Source organism: Dipodomys ordii, unplaced genomic scaffold, assembly GCF_000151885.1.
Source record: "Dipodomys ordii isolate 6190 unplaced genomic scaffold, Dord_2.0 Scaffold62, whole genome shotgun sequence".
NCBI lineage: Eukaryota > Metazoa > Chordata > Mammalia > Rodentia > Heteromyidae > Dipodomys > Dipodomys ordii.
Window position 1 is genome coordinate 7,984,471 of NW_012267278.1, and position 21,161 is coordinate 8,005,631.

The 21,161-nt window shown below is 36.2% G+C and overlaps 1 protein-coding gene across 1 annotated transcript in view; it reads left to right on the forward strand.

Annotated features, from left to right (window-relative positions):
- The window catches only part of Ascc3 (activating signal cointegrator 1 complex subunit 3), a 233,091-nt gene that overhangs the window by 199,367 nt on the left and 12,563 nt on the right, over positions 1-21,161 (forward strand). Inside the window, exon 37 of the mRNA XM_013022420.1 lies at positions 7,762-7,986. Within this exon, the coding sequence (XP_012877874.1) occupies positions 7,762-7,986 (225 nt within the window). The remainder of the gene's footprint in view (positions 1-7,761; positions 7,987-21,161) is intronic.

Below are 21,161 nucleotides of genomic sequence, written 5' to 3' on the forward strand. Positions count from 1 at the left end.
TGTGCTTACGAAAGATGTTTCTTTATTCTGTTTTTTTTTTCCTTTTGTAATCTAAAAACAGTAGCAGGGGGTTACAAGCAGAGTTCATCATAGATTGTCAATCACTGTCATTTAGCATTTGCAGGGGAAGATGTCTTTATTCAAGGACAGCTGGGCAAATCAGAGACACAGATTTGCACTTAGTAGTCTGTCCAGCCTACACTAAATAAACAGGGACAAGGCAGACAAACCAGCCTCTGTCATAAGAATATAATGGACTCCACTGACCTCACTGCCCTCCTTTCAGCTTCAATCCCAGTTGCATAAAAGCTTCACTACCCACTTTCAATTTCCTTTAATTACCTACATGATGTAGATAAGAAAATGAACCTCACTTAGAGTCAGTGATCACACACAGGAAATTAACTAGACAAGTTGTTTAAAATTAGAGGAGCAATTTGGAAGGAGAGTATTCTATTGGGAAAAAGTGGCTAGAAAGAGTTTTTGATTGTCAGTTTGTTTTTAAGCAAGGATTTTGATTATTTTGTTTTCTTTGCTTATCTTGAGATTACTGCTTTTCTAAGCTATCTAAACCAAGTTGTTGTTGTTTTCATATCCTTAGTGTATATTTTACAACAGCCAAAATAAAAATACTTGAGGGATGAAAGAACTAAATGGTGAAACAAGCATGTCACATTCTAAAGAGCTAAGAAAAATTGTGAAATGGAATTCCAGAAATAAGTGATTGTGGATTTCACAGGAGAGTCTGGCAGAGCAACTGGAGATTAAGTAGCAGTTGTCTGTCTCCAGTCAGTGTTCATTTTAGTTCTGCTTCTGGACTCCATAGTCAAACCACCCCTCATAGCAACAGCAAAAAAGACATCTCTTAATATTTGTATTCATTCATCTGAAACAGTAATATTTATTCATCTTAGTGGTTCATGGCACTTGAGTTTTAACTAGAAAACCCTATCAGGTTTCAAAGTAATGTAATTTTTCCTTGGAAAGTTATTCCAGGTTTGTGGAATGAATGGTTTACTTTTCCCTTTCCATAGCATTTTAAATTATTTCCACTGAAAAGAGCCTATTTCTCACTCACGAGAGTAATTTTTGAACATCTAATTATTATGGATTTTAAAGAAATTTAATTGGATATTGGAGCTGAAGCCCACAATATCAAATCTGTAGTTCAAGAAGATAAAATTTAATTTGACTGTCTCCAATATTATGAACACATTTTCTCTCAAACAATATTTAGAAAGTGATATATTACTTGAACAAAACAAATGTATAACTATTAGTAAAGCATTCAGCTTTTTTTTCTTTGAACAATATTTTAAGAATCATATTTTAAGTCAATTAAATTTCAGATGATAAATGTACTTGCATGGCTATAAGCAAATATTTACAAGTGAAAAGTGTAAAAAACTCAAATATTGGGTGGGAAGGTGGCTCAGTGGTAGAGTGCTTGCCTTGCATGCATGAGGCCCTGGGTTCCATTCCTCAGCACCACATAAGCAGAAAAAGCTGGAAGTGGCTCTGTAGCTCAACTGAGTAGATCACTAGCCTTGAGCTGAAGAGCTGAGGGACAGTGCCCAAGCCCAGAGTTCAGGCCCCATGACTAACAAAAAAAAAAAAAGAATTACATCTTAAAACCCAGTTTACATTCTATATGATGTTAGATGTGGGAAATTATTATCAGTATCATAATGTCTGACTTTATAACAAGACTGCACGTTTAAATACTTTATATACATTGTCTCATTGAATCTTCACACTAATCCCAATTTAAGATGAGGAACTTGGGGCTTGGAGAGGTACAGTTACTCTCAGAAGGTCACAGAGCTTGTACATGGCAGCACCGAAGGTCCTTCTGTTCTATCAGTTCTCAGGTCCCGCCTTCTCTCCAGCACCTCACACCCTACCACACACAGTCCTCATGATCTGTGAGACCTTTTAGGGGAGGAGTTCCTTACTAACACATTCTCTAGATTCCCTTTCATTTACACACTATTAGCAAAAAAGGTAGTATACTGAAACAAAATAATCATTTCTGAAGAAGCTGATTTTAGTAGTAACTGATGGTAATTTGACATTTTATGAACATTTATAAACTACCTATCACCTGCTTTGAAGATTAGCAATGTTACCTGTGTAAAATTTAATAATGGAAAAGGCCTTACTTACCAAAGTAAGCTTAATCATCTAGTGATAAGTTAATTTAATAGTACAATCAATGTAATAGTAAAAATCAATGAAGACATATATGCAGATTTAACTTGTATTTGAAATGTAATATAGTAATAATTTCTTATTTTTCTTATAAGAAAAATCACTCCTCCTTTTTCAATTAAGATGTTTATCATAAATTATCCTCATCTTTATCTTTCTTTAAGAATATAATTTTCACAGCTTTCAGCGCAGCAATAGTCTACTCAAGGATACCCTTCTCCTCCATACACTTGTCTGCCATTTTACTTTATGTGTGGTCAATTTCATTGCAGTCTCGCTCTCTTGCTGGTTTTCTTCAACATATGCATAGAAAGAGAGAGAGATAAAAAAAATCAGAGAACTCCTAATTGAAAGATTTTTATATACACTACAAGACATCATTTAAATTGTTTTCATAAGACTATTGTCTTTGGATACTTGCACTAACAACCTAATAGCCCTTTATTAAATGTAGATGACTCTAGTGAAGAACATTTTCCAAGCTAAAATGTTCTCACCCATTAGACTCATGATACTGACCCCACTGGCAGTGAACAGATTGGCAAAGCTAATGAATAAAGAGATTAAAGCAATAAATCAGATAATTTTGGCAAAATCAGGATGGTTTAGAGAAAAGTGTCACCACATCTTCTGTTGAGTTAGTCTTCAAAAGTTAAGAAATAAAATAAACAAAAAAATCCATAATCAAAGTTACCTGAGAAGCCCGGCAAATAGAATAAGAATAATAGTGTGTCATTGGCATACTGTTTCAACACCACCAAGTTTTACCTCTAGCATTAGAGCAGATCACTGTTTCTTAAGCACCAAAGTAAGCAGTTGGTTGCATGTAGGAGTCGTGCTATATTTTTTTTTCGTGCTATATTTTTAAATACACATCTTTGCCTACTATTTCATACACAGGAAGATGTCTACACTTTCAGAAATGTATAGAAGCTAAGGCTCATGGAATTGATCTCTCTGTGGAAGGAAAAGGATTGTATAATATATATAATTAAATTTGAACAAGATCTGTTGAGTGAATCGGATTTTTGAATTTAGATAATACTATTAACTAATACTTAGATTTCTACTTTCCATATTTTTAATTTTAATTAAACTTTTTATATACTGTCAGTGGAAAGTCAATTTATTTGCAGTGCTAAGAGAATTATTGTATTTTCTTCAAGATAAAGTGTTGTATTTAGACAGAATCTAAAATGCAAATGAATGCTTAGATTGAATCTGTAGATGTGTTAGTGAAAATTTCCATCATAATCCTAGTATAATCTTCTCCCAATCCATGGGCTTTCTATTGATCTTGCTAGCTATGTCCTTTGCCATGCAGAAGCTCTGCAACTACATGCAACCACTTTGGAAAGTAGTATGGAGGTTCCTCTAAAGACTCCACATAGAGCTCCCCTGTGACCCAGCAATCCCACTTTTGGGCATTTACCTGAATGATCACAAACAAGACCACACTAAAGCTACCAGCACAACTATGTTTATTGAAGCATTATTTACCATAGCTAAGATATGGAACCAACCCAGATGCCCCTCAGTAAATGAATGGATCAAGAAAATGTGGTATATATACACAATGGAATTCTATGCCTCCATCAGAAAGAATGACATTGCCCCATTTGTTAGGAAATGGAAAGACTTGCAAAAAATTATATTAAGTGAAGTAAGCCAGGCCCAAGGTAACTTAGGTCCCATGGTTTTCCTTATTTGCCATAACTAGAATGTGTCTGAGACAAGCAGAAAAGATCAGGGAAGATGATGTTAGGCGAAATGAACCCCAAGATAAGGACACAAGTGGTTTTTTCTTTCTTACAATTGTTTCTAACATATTTATAAGATGATTTTTTGTTGTTGTTGCTTTGTATGTCCCTCCCCCACGGTATAGCCCCTGTTTTTACTTTGTCTAATGTTGATGTAATTTGGGGAGGGGAAGGGAAAAAAACAGGGATACAGGTGGACCCATTGCAACAATGGGTACAAGATGCTGTGTCCAAAAACGAACTTTGGGGGTGGGGGTAATAGTCGTGGAGATGGGAGGACAGGGATGGTAGGGGAAAACAAAGGAGGAGGCAACAATGCTTGGTAAGTATTCAAATTTTTTTTATTTCATGCAATTGTTTCTAACATATTTATAAGATGATTTCTATGTTGCTTGTATGTCCCTCCCTCACGGTATAATCCCTGCTTTCACTGTACTGATGTTGGTATAATTTGTGGAGGGGAAGGGAAAAAATAAATCGTTTAACTAGTGATACAGGTGGACCCATTGCAACAATGAGATGTACAAGTTGTTATGTCGAAAAATGAACTTTACAACTTTGGTGAGGGGGGTGGGTTCATGTGGGGAGAGGTGGGGGAGTATGGGAGGGAATGGGAAGGGGAAACAAAGAGCAGGCAACCATGCTTGATAAGAAATGAACTCGTTATCTTACCCATGTAATTGTAACTTCTCTGTATGGTATTTTCACAATTAAAAAAAAAAAAAGAAATGTACTCATTACCATGCTCATGTAATTGTAACCCCTCTGTATGGTATTTTCACAATAAAAAAAAACTTTTTAAAAATCCTAGTATAATTCATATAAATCAAAAATGAGCATAATGAAGAACTATTTGGAAAAGGGGAAGGAACAAGGGACATCTGAGACTATATGTATTGATAGTTATCACAGTGAAGCTCTAGTACTTTTAATGTGTGCTAATTAAAAAAATAAAACTAAAAAAGGAAAATGAATTTGAAAATTCATGTGGAAGCTTAAATAACCCCAAGTAGTCAAAACAAATATTGAGCTAAAAGAACAATGCTAAAGATTTCATAATACCTGACGTCAAATTGTACTACATAACCATAGTAACAAAAACAACTTGGTACTGGCACATATAAAATAGACACCTAATTTAATAAAAGATCTAAAATTTTAATCACGTGGCTACAGCTTTTTGATCTTTCCCAAAGGAGGCAAAGACAATATTACTTTTTTGTTACTTGGAAAAATTAATATGGGTTAGGAAGGTGCACAGTGGTAGAGTGCTTGCCTTGCATGCATGAGGCCCTGGGTTCGATTCCTCAGCACCACATAAGCAAAAAGAAAAAAAAGCCGGAAGTGGTGCTGTGGCTCAAGTGGTAGAGTGTTAGCCTTGAGCTGAAGAGCTGAGGGACAGCGCCCAGGCCCCACGACCGGCCAAAAAAAAAAAAAATTAATACAAACTGGCACTACTGGACTTCTGGTTCATGCCTGTAATCCTAGCTACTCAGGAGGCTGAGATCTGAGGATCACGGTTCAAAGACAGCCCAGGCAGGAAAGTCCGTGAGACTCTTCAATTAACAACCAGAAAACCGGAAGTGGCGCTGTAGCTCAATTGGTAGAGCACTAGCTTTGATCTGAAATGCTGAGGACAGGGTCCAGGCCCAGAGTTCAAGCCCCATAACTGACACAAAAAAAAAGCAAAGAAAAATTAATACAAAATTGGATTTAATTCTTCCTTAAATGTTGGTAAAATACCCAAAGTAATCTACCATGGCATGTAAGTAATTTCCCTTGTAAGAATTTTCTAACTAAAACTTACATTTACTTAATACATGTAGGGATTTTCAGATTACTTATTTCTTTTTGTGTGAATTTCATTTATTATCTGTTTTTGCACTGACAGAATAAGTCTGTTCATATTATTTCTTATTATCCTTTTGATGCCTATGAAATTTGTAGTTGTATCCATCCTGTCATTTCTGATACTGGTATGTGACTTCTTGACCTGGCTTTTATGGCCCAGAATTTGATCGATCTCATTAAATGCTGTCTATGTTTTTAGAGAATACTGTTTATTCTAGTGTTACTGGGTTTGGTATTCTATAAATGTCTATCATGTCAGCTTAGTTGATAATATTATTTTATTTTACTACATTGCTAATTTTTAGCTATTTGTATTACCAATTTTTGAGCTTTTTTTTTTTTGGTCAGTCGTGGGCTTGAACTCTGGGCTTGGGCATATTACCAATTTTTGAAAGATATGTGTTTATAAGATCTTTAACTATATTTGTGATTCTTGTTCAACTTCTCTGTTATACCAATTTTTCTTCATGAATTTTCTAGCTATGGTATTAGAAGAGTAAATGTTTCACATTGTAATCCTGAAGTTTGTTATAGAATTCAGTTTACTTATTTGAGCATTTGGTCCTTTTAGATTGTACTTTTCTAATTTATTACGAACTCACTAAATAGTTTACATTAGAGAGCTAATCACTGCCCAATCCTTAGGCAGTAAATAGTGTTCTTCTCTATATTGTGTCCTATGAATTGTAAGTGTCTGGAAGGAACAGGCATTATTCGTGGCACTGTTAGAGCAAGATTCTCTCTCCATCTTTCTATCTTTGAGTAGTTTTCTTATAAGCATGCGCTATGCATTATTCTGCTGAAGTGTCAAAGAGGGACCTCCTACATCTCTGAAAGCATGTACAAACATTTTCTGTCCCCCTAAATCTGTCTCCTCTGATCTTCTTTTATGCAAATGTTAGCTACCTCCCTATCCTTAGACTTTTAGCTAAGGAATCTTACAGATTTGTTTGGATTCCTCTCTTTATCTTAACCTCAAAAGTCCCCATGTAGTAAGCTGGAGCAATAGTATATCTCACCTTGTTTGTTTTGTTTATTTCAAGGATGACTCTCTTTCATAGCCCTATGCTCAGTCCTGGGAAGGTCATTGATATATATATATATATATATTGTCTTTTCTTGTATTGAGGGAAGATAAATATTATCCTTATTATTCTAACACTATTAAACAGTGAATATTAATTGTGGTTGATGTCAACAGGCACAGGCCCAATGTCAAGTGTATATTTGAAAAATTAGATTTTTCTCTCATTGCAAATACTCATAAAAGTAGGTCAGTCTACTTTTAATGGAAAAGTCTACGTATGTAGGGTTCAATAGTGAAATATAGTCTCCATAATATCAGTCAGTAATTACCTACTGAACCTTCTAAGATAAAGAGAATACCCATATACCCCCTTATTCCAGAATAGTTAGCTTTAACTAATAGATTATAGTACATTATAAATTCATGATCCAACTCTTCACCGTTTTCTTCCCTTACTAATCCTATTCTTGCTACCTCCTACAGCCTGCCTTATATCTTACCCTCATTCCATATTTTAGCTTAAGCATCACTTTCAAAAAAGCTCTTCCTGACCTTTGAAAGCAGCAGCTTTCCCAGACCAAATGTCTCTTCATGACTTTATGCTTAGAATATCATAGCGTTCATCAGACTGTGGCGTTTGTCTGCTTCCCTGATGGCCCGGTTTCTCCTTCCATGGCCACATTGTCATGGTGATGTGCTGTGCCTAGTAGTCATGTGGTGTATGATACATGTGTAGACACATTAGAGCATCATGCTTATCAGATATATTAGATAGTTCTGGCTTTTGCTTATGAATTAGTGATAGAATTGAGCAAAGCAGAATTCTAAGACAAATTTGGTTATTTATGTTTTTCCTAAACTGTGTTTTAAGTCAATAAGTAAATTTAAAAAGTGCATTCTTATATTTTTCAGGATGCAGAAGAATATACAGATTTGCCAGTAAGACACAATGAAGACCATATGAACAGTGAACTAGCAAAATGTCTTCCCATTGAAGTAAATCCTCATTCATTTGACAGCCCTCACACCAAAGCACATCTCCTGCTACAGGCACATCTTAGCCGAGCCATGCTGCCCTGCCCGGATTATGACACTGATACCAAGACTGTCTTGGACCAAGCTCTAAGAGTATGTCAGGTATGAAAGGCATCCTTGACACACATATTTTCTTCCACCACTTCTACCCTTCTTTTCCTAAGTGATCAAATATTTTTTACATTATGTTAGCACTGTCGAGAAAAGTGTATTAAATTATGAATTTCCAAAAGAAAAGCAAATACAAATACATTACAATGCTAATTTCAAAGACCCATTCAACTAAAATGTATTGAAAGCAAAATACTTTTCTGTGAATTGAGCATTGAACAGGCAAGAGCTTCTGCTGCTATAGACTTTCGCTCAAGGGGGAGGGTACTCTCAATTCAAAATTCAACTCATTGGGACATATTGGCACTTACCTATAGTCCCAACACTGGGGAGGCAGATAAAGGAGGTTTTGAGTTCCAGGCTAGCCTGGGTTACATAATTAGATTTGTCTTGAAAAAAAGATGTGTGTATGAGATAGACAGAGACAGAGAGAAAGACCAGATAGTAACTCATAGGAACTGTTTTTTAAATGCAGTAAAGCCCAGTGAAACAATGTGAAAGATTTTTTATGTCATTTAGAGCTAATTAATTAAGAAAAATGAAGTGAAGAGACTTTTTGAAAAATCTAATTGCCAAAGTTCTCATATAGGAAGTTACTCCTTGTATTCAAGGAAAATCAAACATGGAAAGCAATGACTGGAAATGAGACTAGAAATAGATGGGAGAGATGGGAGAGAAAATGGGGTCTTTGTTCAGAGAGTTTGTGGACCATAGTAAGGATTTTAATGTTTACTTTGAATGAAAAGAAAGCCATTAGAGCATCGGTTCACTAACAGTGATGACAGTTACACCAAATCAATATTTTCCATAGTAATTGAACTGTGAAAGTCAAGTATCTACTACTTCACTTATAAGTAACTAATGGACTCATTATATGCTAACATAAATCATTTTTCATGAAAAAACGTTTTCTAAGTAACAAAAAATTAGTGAAAAAACATGGCACAGTATACATTTTCTAAATTGCTTAAATAACCCATCTTAGTGAAAACTAGTTACTTACCTGCTTTTGCAATCAATACAAAATTATATGATAATATATGATAATACACTGTTTCAGTTGAAGTACATATATGAAGAAATTTTAGCCTCCAGGCTGAATTCCCTATGTGGGAAATTACACACAGGGAGGAGTACTTTGAAGTGCTTTTTCAGATAATTGTCAATATTGTTCTTTGATTCAAGACAAAAACTTGACAAATAGTATTTCTTGAGAGTTGCTTATATTGTGGAACTGAACCTGTATCAATGAAGTCTTCCTGCCTTAAATGTTTTATGTCTGAATAAGAAGCATTGGTAACCAGTCCATTTTTAAAATTGGGGCTGGTGGGAAATTATTGGACTCTTAAAAAAAATGAGATTTAAAATAATATACTGAATGGATGAGTGGTCCCAGAGTTTTTTTCCCAGTGCAGCTGGAAGGAAGGAACTTACCATTTATTGGGAGGAGAAGATTTTAGTGAGGGAAGAAGTATATTGTACCTGTTTTGGACATTTCTGTCAGAAAAATACTTTGAAAGATTTTAGCTGTTTTTAAAGGTAGGAAAAAATCTGTGAAGATATGTGTACAAAAATATACATGATGGCCTAATTTGTAAAAATTAAAGGCTTGCAGATAACCTTAAGTACTTTCAGGTGATAGAACACTATAGAATATTACAATTGTGTTATAGCTGCAACATAGGTTAAGCTAACCTGGAGAAAAGATGTGGAATGATTTAACAGTAGCTGTCTCTGGATAGCAGGATTTGGAGTGCTCTTTTAAATGTTTCTTTCTGCTTTTCTAAAATACGTGAACATTTTATATTGAGCCTTTAACATTTTTATTGTCAAAAATAAAAATGCCATTTTAAAATGGCAGTATTTCTAAATACAGTAAGCACAAGCTATCTGACACATGTTTATGGCTAACATATGGTTTACTTCTCTAGGATGATGATTTAATATTTCTTATTAGTCACACTTTATAAACCAAGGTTAGAGTTTTAGCTGAGGCCCTTGATACTCATTTGTGTTTCCTGTAACTTTTCCTTCCTCAAACACTGACTTGTCAGTGAACTCACGGGTCAGTAAGAATTGGATAGAAGATGTAAGAAGAAGTTTTTATACTTGCACATATGTTGGTTTTTGCTTTCTAATCTTACATGTATATCAAGTGAAAAATATAATCCATACTCATTGACATCTTGTTTGTCTGCACTCTGCCAATAAGGCTATAATACAGCAGTTTTCAGAGGAATCTGTTTCTAAATTTGCTGTTAGAGGAAGAGACTCAGTCAAGTATTTTTTTTACCACTGTTGGATAATTTTATATTTATTTCCTAGGGATGATTATGGTTTACTAAATATTTCTAAAACTTCTCAGTAATATTTAGAAAGAATAGTTTTCTCCTTGATTATATAAGTGTACCTCAATTATATAATAGTATGCTTTATTATAATTTTAAAAAACAGCATATTATAAATTAAGTCATCAAGAGTAATTACCTCCTTGTGGTGCTGGCAGTCAAACCCAGGACCTGTATACACAGTAGCTTGTGCTCTACCACTAGCAACATCCCCAACCCCGGTGTTTTGATACTGAATCTTACTGTGTCCCTCAGGCTGGCCTTAAACTTGTGTTCCTCTTGTCTCTGCCTCCCTAGTGCTGAGATTACAGGTGTAGTGATTGTGCATTTGCCCTGATAATATCAGAGTTTTTCATACTTAGTGAATTTTTTACTCATTTTCAACTCAGTCTTTCATTCTGAAATAATTTCAGACTTTGAATTAAAGTTTTATATAATGTTGAAATTAGATTTCTATCATATTCTTGACCTAGCTTCTCCTAATGTTAACTTCTTACCTCAGTATAATATCTAATTACCTTAGTTCTTTTTTTTAATAAGTTTCTTATTGTGAAAATATTGTACAGAGGAGTTACAGTTACATGAGCAAGGTAATGAGTACATTTTTTATCAAGCACTGTTGCCTCCTCCTTTGTTTTCCCCCTACTATCCCTTCCCTCTTAGTTCTAATAACTAGTTTATCTATCTAATTCAAAAAAAAATTTTTTGGGGGGGTCCGGTCATGGGACCTGAACTCTGGGCCTGGGCGCTGTCCCTCAGCTCTTCAGCTCAAGGCTAATGCTCTACCACTTGAGCGACAGCGCCACTTCCGGCTTTTTTCTTTTTTCTTATGTGGTGCTGAGGAATCGAACCCAGGACCTCTGGAATGCAAGGCATGCACTCTACCACTGAGCCACCTTCCCAGCCCCTCTAATTCAAATTTTATCTGCATGAATTTTATTCCACTAATGCTCTTTTTTGTTCCAAGATCCTTCATTGCAATTAATTGTCATGTCTCTAGGATCCTTGTCTTTCTTGGTACTTTTAAATAATACTAATTATTAATTATCTTTTTGTGGAGATACTTTTATATTATATGAGTAACCTGTTTCTCATCATGTTTCCTATTTTATTTTCAGCATCTATTATTGATATTTGTATAAAACATTTGCTAGTATTATGATTTTCTGTTTTCATCATTCCTATGATAAACACATGTAGAAACATATCTTTCCTAATTTAAATCGGATTTACTATGTGTAAAGAACCAAATTTTACCAAAATATTTAGAGGACTGCACTTCATCCCTGTACCCCCTGCTGCCCATCAAATATATAACTATTAATAGTTCCCCAGTAGGCAGACCTTCATAACCAGTAGTAATGGTGGCAAGCACTCAAAGAAGGCTTTCTTTATACCACTTTCTGTTTATGATTGCTTTGCATTGTATTGACTCCTTTGCTATCATAGTACAATTATTAATCTCTTACATTTCACAGGTGAATGTAAATTAACTTTACAAAAATCACAAATAAAAAGTGGCCTTCAATAAAGGCTACACATATCATGAAAGTGTATTTTATTTTATCCTATAAAGATAAATTTTAAAAATATCTTCAAGGTTATTCTAAAATCACAGAAATTTCTGCCTTATTTTTCTTTTATACCAAGAATTCCCACTAGACTGAATATTTTTAATTGATTCTTTCTTTAATGTATACTAAATCACCTCCATTTAATTACTCTGGTTCCCTTTTCAACAGTCTGCCTATAATTACTTTAACCAGTTTCTAAGAGGGACTTGTTAATATGATTGAATATTTGTAACTGCTTTAATTACATCTCTCTACAGCATCCAGTGTTGTGCTGTTTGCCTTTTCAGTAGCAACTGCCTATGATCCTTCTCATGTTTTTACATTTATATTATGCTACATAGACCCAGGAATTAACCACTTGCTTCATCATATTCTCTCCTAAAACTGAAATTGAAAATAATGGAAGATTAGACTGTTGATACAATCTTAGAAGAAGGATGTTATCATAATTATAAGAGAACCCTTATAATAAAAAGTTATATGCATGTTAGAGTAACTTCTACATAGATTTTACTAGTAAACACACATACACACACATTTGATATTCCTCTTTCTTTTTAAGTTTTGACTTCTCTGCTTAGATTGTTAGGTTTTGGATTTTTTTCATAGCTAATCACTACTACCATTAATGGGTCTCCCCTGTGTAAAGTCTTTATTCATCTACCATTAGAGGAGGTTGTGTTTATTTGGGTTTGGGTTTGTGTGTGGGTGTGGGTGTGCGTGCGTGTGCGAGCGTGTGTTTGGGTGCCCTCACACTAGCCTTTCTTGAAAATTTTCAAACTTCTGTTAATAATAAGCAACTCAGTGTTTACTTGTCTCCAAATAAAGGAACTATCTATTGCTTAAAAGGTAGTGGACATCTCCTCTTGACTATTGAAGATGGATGTAATGATCTGTCTTCTGCATAACAAGGCATATGTTGATATGGATAGAATTCATGTTCCCATTATCCTAATGGAGTAGGCCAAGGTGAACTTGATGGCTGCTGTAGAAATATGAAAAATATTCTAGGTGATTCAATGTTTAAAAGGAACACCTCTATGGAGCTATGTTAAGTCTTCATTCTTTTCATGGATTCTTGCATTTGCCTTTAATATAAAGGCCTTTCTTTTTCACATGTGAGATTATATAAGCTACATGTCCCAATTATGTCAGAATGTTCTAATAGACTTTCTCATTTATCATAAAGACAATAGCCAAAAAATGAAATGGGTTCTACATTTCATGTAACCAAGGTATTTTTCTATAACCTACACACACATTCTGAAAAGAAAAAAACATTTCATCTCTAATTTTTTTTCTTTTTTTGTTGTTGTTGATACTAGCATTGGAACTCACGATTCCCCTACTTGCTAAGCACTACTTCTACCACTTGAGCTATGCTTTTAGGTTATTTTTCAACTTGAGATTTCACATTTTGCTAGAGCCAGCCTCACCCTGTACCCATTCTACCTCCACCTGCCAGGTAGGATTATAGGTATGTCTTACAACATGCAGGCTCATTTTTTGAAACAGGGTCTCACTAACATTTTTGCCTAGGCTGATCTTGAACCACAATACCTCTGTCTGTGCCTGGCACTTAGTATTCCAGATAGGCATGTGTTATCAAACCCATCCTTTCCATCTATTTTTAAATATGCTAATTAATAAGCTTAAGATGTGTATGCACATGTGTATACAGATATTTTAGAGTCTAAGAATAGGCAAAAATAGAATGAAAGAGTATGAGTTTAATCCCCAGTACTACAAAAGGAAAAAAAGATAAAGGAAGCAAAATAGAATCCTGAAAGATACTGTGACTAGAAGCAGGTCTGTATTTAACAGGTAACTCACATTTGCCACAGATTCCACGTAGAAGATCTTGATGATGCCAGGGTAGAATTGTTATGAGACAATGCCAAGGTGACCTGTGAGGAGTGTTTACATACATGTACACTAAGCACAAGCCCACTGAGTTGACAGTGTATTGACAAGGGGTCATTTGGAGGAATGAGTTAAAGAATTGTAGAATCAAATACAGTGAGCAATGAAAATGTCCAAGTATTCTGAGATTAGTGAAAGAAGTAGTTGGTCAAATCCTCAATCCAATAATTGTAAAACCCATTTTGATATAATAAATATGACATGAGATCTTCTATTCTTTTTTTAGGATACTTTCATATTGTAATTATTTATAATTAGAACAAATGAAAAGATTTTCTTTGAGTAGTGGTTATAATAGGGTTTACAACACAAATCATTTTTGATTAAGAGAGAAAATATTATATCTGTTTTATGGGTATAGCTGAAGGACTGTTAATACCATGAGTGGCCACATCCTGGAAACTTATCTATAGCAATAATGTCGCTGACTCTTCCTCAGGCACCAGTGAATCATGCCTGTAATTGTGATGTCAGGAGGCTGACATCTATGGATGACATTTGTGGATCATGGTTCAAAGCCAGCCCTGGCAGGAAACTGTTAGACTGATCTCCAGTTAATTACCAAAAAGTGAGAAATGGAGCTGTGGCTCAAGTTGTAGAGCACTAGCCTTGAACACGAACGCTCAGTCAGGGACTGTGTCCAAGCCCTGAGTTCAAGCACTAGGACCAGCACCACAAAACATTAATGATTATTAAGTATTTCACCTTTTCCACTCCATTTCCTTCACAGGGGATTATTGAAAAAGTGGGTTTATTGCCTATATGTCTGTATGTGTCTGTGTGTGTGTTTCCACACATTCTGAAGATTTTTTTTCTTGCTAACTCTGAGTTGAAACAACAAATTACAATCCATTTGTTGCAAACATTCATGGACCTTATTAAATTCATAGAGAACAGAGTCAAGTCTAATTCAGGTTGTTTCCTGGCCAGACTGTCAAGGAGCTCCTATCTTGTCACAGAAGCCAGATAAAATTTTATTGATACATTAGTACTTTTAAAACAGTTCTAAGTGAACGTGATCCTAAATGGTGTGTTCTTCAAGTTGGAACAATCCACGATATGGAGCATTGTGATAGTCCTGCACAGTCAAAGTTACAATTTAACACCACCTAGCAAAGTACCATACCTCACTAGGGAAATGACAGAGCTGATACAAAACTTAGCATGTCCAAAACTAACACAAATGTGTGGGTTTTGTGATATTAAACACCTTTACTTACTCTAGTGGATTTACAAGCAATCTCTCTTCAAGGACTATAATATAATTTAGAAGGAAGTTTCCCCCTGGGTGACTTTACCTGTAAGCTTTTGTATGACAATTTGGTGATGGTTTATTGATGATATGATGCTATTGTGAAGGATCCTTCTACCCCCAGCTCCTCTCCTCATGCCCACATAACAACCCTTTTCCCGGTTGGGTCTATAGGAAATGAGTAATGCTTAACCCATTTGTGTGATCAATTCACTTAAGCAGCTACTGTGAAATGTTAATCACAACTTTAATTTGTACTGCATTAGCATTTTGATTAACTTGTAGGCTTGCTAGCACACTTGAAGCACTTTTACTCATAGTTACAGCTCGGAAATGACTTTTTGATTAATTAAGTTTGTTAGACAGCAGCTGAGCTTCCTGAATGCTAACCTTCTGGGGGTAAAAGTTCAGGAGAAAGTTGCTATGAACAACTGTTGCTTTTGCAAAAAGATTCTTGGAAATGTACTTACAGCATTTTAATTATTGATAAAATATTGTATCATTACTTGCAGCTGACCTGAACCTCTGAAGGAGAGTGACTCATCAAGAAAGCATTTTTCAAGGCTTCCCATCATAGCAAAACTTCTGGGAGCTCTTGAACTAAATAGTGCATTTTCTAACAGATGTCTCACAAGTAATGTTTTAACAAGCTGCCTAGGTTGAATTTCCATAGTTTTTTTCAATACACTTTTAATTTCAGAATAGTTTAGATTTCCAGGAAGGTTTCAGAGTAAGCACAGTATTTCCATATATGCTGAGCATACTTTTCCTCTAGTATTTACATCTTATATCATATATTAATAAGATATGTATTACTAACCAAAGTCTGTATTTGTTTAGTGTTCTTCTATTTGTAAGTGCTTTTCTTTTTCTGTTGAAGAATCTCATTCTGGATACCACATTAGTTAACTTTAGTCTTCATGTCTCTGGAACCTTTTACTTCTGACCGTTTTTTTTCCTTTGTTTTTGATCGTTTTTCTCTAGCATTTTTTGTGACATTTCTTTCATAACTCAGTCTTGATACATTAATAATATCCTTCATTCTGGACTAAATAAATATTGCTTTTAAACTCTAATAGCAGTATATTTTCTTTATATCATTTGCTTTAAACAGAAATGCCAACAAACTCACCTGTCGTTTCCACCTTCGTCCTGATCTTATTTTCATGCCCTTGTTTAATCCTTGTACAATTAGTTGTCAAGTGATAGGGGTGGTAGAGAATAGGTTCCTTGACATGAAAAAAGGATCAAGAGAAGATGAGAAGTAAAAGGCCTATCTAATGTGAAGAAGGGATAAAGAGGGCTGGGAAGGTGGCTCAGTGGTAGAGCGCTTGCCTTGCATGCCTGAGGCCTTGGGCTCTATTCCTCAGCACCACATAAGCAGAAAAAGGCAGAAGTGGTGCTGTGGCTCAAGTGGTAGATCACTAGCCTTGAGCTGAAGAGCTGAGGGACAGCGCCCAGGCCCAGAGTTCAGGCCCCAATGACTAACAAAAAAAAAAAGGAAGAAAGCAAGCAAGCAACAAAGAAAAAGGCTAGACCATAATCTGTCCATTTCCATGAGTGCAATTTGTAGCCACAGAGTCCTGACATCACTGAGGATTAACCTGACAGAGATTTTAGGCTTGAACTTTCGATTTTAGGAGAAATATTTTAATAATGTCCTTTGAACTATATTTTATTGCCCAGCTATCTAATTCTTTATATTAATGATGCCACCTCAGAAGCCACCTCAGAAATCCTATTTGTAACAAGATGGGGATTTGTGCAAGTCAGCAGAGGCAGTATAATACAGTCACCACGCATCTGAAACCGGAAATCCCAAATTAATTCCTTAATTCCATCACTCTTCTACCAGTATGATTACATAGTTACTGAACTTCTGCAGTCTTCGGATTCCCTATCTGTAAAGTGGATAATACTGACATGTTGGTATCAAGGATTAAATGAAAGCTACCTGCGAAAGTGTTTTATAATGTGTACTACTATATAGATACATATGCAAAGGAGAACTTTGCACAGTCTGATGTTAACTATACAACTCAATATTTAGGTCTTTTCACAATAATTGAATGAGATTCGCATTACTTGATAGAAAATATAAATAGAGAGGGAGAGATTGTCAAGTTTAAAGTACTAGCTGTCTAAAGTATAATCTTCAGTTGTAGAGGATAAGAAGAAAAATATTAGTAGATTTGGTTAAATCTATCCTTTACATGACTCTGAAGCTATGGTTGAATTTAAATGTTAAGACCAAGCCTGATCAGCTTAGGGGAATTCTTGAAATAGATTCAGAATAAATGTTAAGGACATGAAGAATATTCACATAATGAAGCATGTGACTTCAGTAGCCTCACACGTAACATGAAATTGCTTCTGGAGATTGTTCATTAATTCTTTATTCTCACAATAGATGAGGTCTACAGTGTGGGGCATGATTATTGTCTCTTCCTTTTACCTTTACCTATCCTTCTTTCTCTCCTTACTTGCTTTCTCACCCAGAAAAGGCAGACACACCATATTTGTTCACCATTCCTTCTGAAACTATTTCACTAATTCTTATGTGTTCCCCAAAGTCAGCCTCCTCAAATTGCTCCAACTGCATCCTTTCCTGATTCCTCCTTCCTTTATCCATGTTGTTTTACTTTCATTGTCTGTACGATTCCTTTTTCAACCACCTCCCAAACTCTATGTTTCTATCCCTACCTTCCTGGTAGTCTTCAGATCTAGCATAGTAGTTTCAACAGATACCTTATAAACATCATAACCATGTTCATCCCAGACTCCACCTCTGCTGTTGTATCCAAACCATTTCCACCACTTTCATGGTCATTCACATGGCCTCAATGGCCACAACATCTTTACCTGTCCTCCTGACTCAAGATCTAGGATCTTTTCTCCCCTTTCAAGTCCAAGTTGAACAAACTTAGTCCCTTTATGAATTTACTTATTAATATCCTAACTATCATTTGGCTCCACAGTTGGCCATTTTATCCAATAGATGAAATAGAACCTAAAATCTCTTTTACTTCCTTGAGTTTCTGTCAGTCTGAATTCTCTGCTTTCATACCCAAATTACTCTTCATTGCTGGAAATAATTGCAGAACACAATTACTACTATAAAATGTTTTTGAAACTCAAGAACTGCTGTATTTTTTCAGTCACATCATTAATTCTGCCTAGCAACATTTTTATACTCCTTCACGGTTTTCTCGCAGCAAGAGACATCACTTCCAAATTGCAGAGGTAATTGAAATTATCAGTATAAGGACTGTGCATTTCTCTTTTCTTCAAAGCTTCTCTCTCTTCATTGACTCTGTGAGTGAAGTCTTCAATAACTAGTAGAAATCTCATTTCTAAGGCCTTGCCCATAAACTTCACTGTCATTAGCACAAGTCCTTACCCCCCAGGAGGGTCTCATCTCTACATAGCTCATTTTATGTCTCCTAGGTGTTACCCTTCACCTCAAGGATATTATCATTGATAGAAAGCAAACTATAAAAACGTATGTATCTATAGTGTGCATATGTGTGTGTATATGTGTATGTTAGACTGTACTGTTATTTTATTGCTAAAAAAAAATTAAGCTACCCAGTAGATAGAAGCTTTAAAGGATATCTAATCAAGGCCAGGTGCCAGTGGTTCATGCCTGTAATCCTAGCTACTCAGGAGGTTGAGATCAAGATTACAGTTCAAGCCATCCTGGAACAGGAAATTCCATGAGATTCTTATCTCCAATTGACCACCAAACTTGTAACAGTAAACTGTCCATTGTCACTAATTCCATATCCAGTGCAACCAACTGTACATGAAAAAATCAAGGAACAACTTGCATCGTAGTAAATGTGTTCAGCCTTTTTTTTTCTTGTCATTATGCCTTCACAGCATAACAAAAGTATCTCCTTTGGAGATAGGCTCCCCAGTAGAGCTGCTGAGCTTTCGACTTCATTCCTTAACTTTCTGGACCACAGTGTCTTCATCTATAATATAGGCTTTCCTAAATTCAGTTTCTTACATGTGAGATGGTCAGCTGAGCCTTTGACAAATAGTAGACACTTACCAGACATCCAATCTCATCAGAATTATTTCATCCATGCCCTCAGACTCAGATAACGGGGATCTCCTGTTACTTTTTTTTTCCTTCCTTCCTTCCTTCTAGACCTCAGCTCCCAGTAACTTCCACTCAACCATCCCCACTGCTGCAAAGCTAACTGAGACTCTTGCTATCTACTCTGTATCCACGACTTCTAACACCATAGTTCTGTGTGTCACTTCAAAGGCAAATTTATAACCTCCTATCCAATCCACCTCTCTTAACTGCTTCTATTAATTATGTTTTCATTGTAGTGTAATTTTACAAAGGAATAGTGCTAGATAATCACAGTTTTGTCTGCCATGGCTGGAGGTGACAATAAAAAAATGTCATACAGAGTCAGTCCCATCCAGTTTTTCCCTGGTCTCAGAATTATTCTACCTTTGTGTAGGATGTAATGTGGCCAAGTAGAAAGTAGATAAGAAGTAAAGAATAATTAAATATTTGCCCAGTGTTGATGCTGAGCTTCTAATAAAGTCCAGGGTTATTTCTCCTCAGTGTAGTAAAGCAAACTTCTGCTGTTTGTTATTGTATCTCTGTGAAGAACTTGAGGTAACTTGGCAAGCTCAGCCATCTTTTCCAGCTGTTACCAAAGCCAGGCTCAGGAAAGAAGGTATATGTATTAGTCTTCCAGGGAAGAAAATAGAGAGATGCAGAATCCTTCTTTAGCTCCAGTCATACACAGGTATGCCAAAGCATACTTCTGAAATCCCCAAGCACATTTACCTGACTGTCCCCATTCCCCAGCCACCATTGGTTATGGACCTCTGAATCTGGTTTGCCATTCAGAAAACCAGGTCCACATCCTCCCATCTGGCCTGAGCTCCAGGATCTGTCTTCAGCCTTGCTTTGTTGTAACTGCACACCTCACCTAATAAATCAGTCCCACACATCTGCTCATCTTAGTGTAGAATTTTGAAATGAGATTTGTACATTAGTTCCTACATAGAAATGTGTAGTGTACTAGACACCTCACAAAGTACATTATCTCCTTTTACCTTCAATCCTTAAAATAAGACAGAGTACCCCTTCTACAAGCGAGAAACCTGCAATCATCAGGGTTAAGCAGTCTTCCCAAATTTAAACACATTGTGAATGGGCAAAATTAAGATTGAAATCTGTACCTATCTGACATCCAAAGTTGATGTTTTCTATTCTGTACTGTCTTGGTAGATGTGTAATGACTTAGAATATTGTTATAATCATATTTTACTCATATTTACTTCAAAGAATAATTCCAAATTCTCTGTCAAGGGGCTGAGGAAGGGCGGGAAGATCCAGCCTACAGCCTATAAACTCATTGCATACATGATAGAGCAAACATGTTTCATAAGTTTCTCATTAGCTGCCCATAGCCATCTTCAGAACTGATAATTTTGTAGGGCCCATAAATGATGTTATAAATATCCAATAGCCTGTATAGGAAGAAAGATTCCCTACCCCTGGAAATGATAGCTATATAAACAGAGAATGAAAGGTAGAATGATGATGAGTTCCTTGACAGTGGCGGAGGCACGGGAGAAGCAGGACACGCATCCACCCGGAAGGCTCACAGAGGGCTCACTGCATTACCAGCCTCTCAGCTAGACTTGAACACCTGGAAGGCTCACAGAGGGCTCACTGCATTACCAGCCTCTCGGCTAGACTTGAACACCTGGAAGGCTCACAGAGGGCTCACTGTGCTACCAGCCTCTTGGCTAGACTTGAACACCTGGAAGGCTCACAGAGGGTTCACTGTGCTACCAGCCTCTCGGCTAGACTTGAACACCTGGAAGGCTCACAGAGGGTTCACTGTGCTACCAGCCTCTCGGCTAGACTTGAACACCTGGAAGGCTCACAGAGGGCTCACTGTGCTACCAGCCTCTAGGCTAGACTTGAACACCCGGAAGGCTCACAGAGGGCTCACTGCATTACCAGCCTCTCGGCCAGACTTGAACACCTGGAAGGCTCACAGAGGGCTCACTGCATTACCAGCCTCT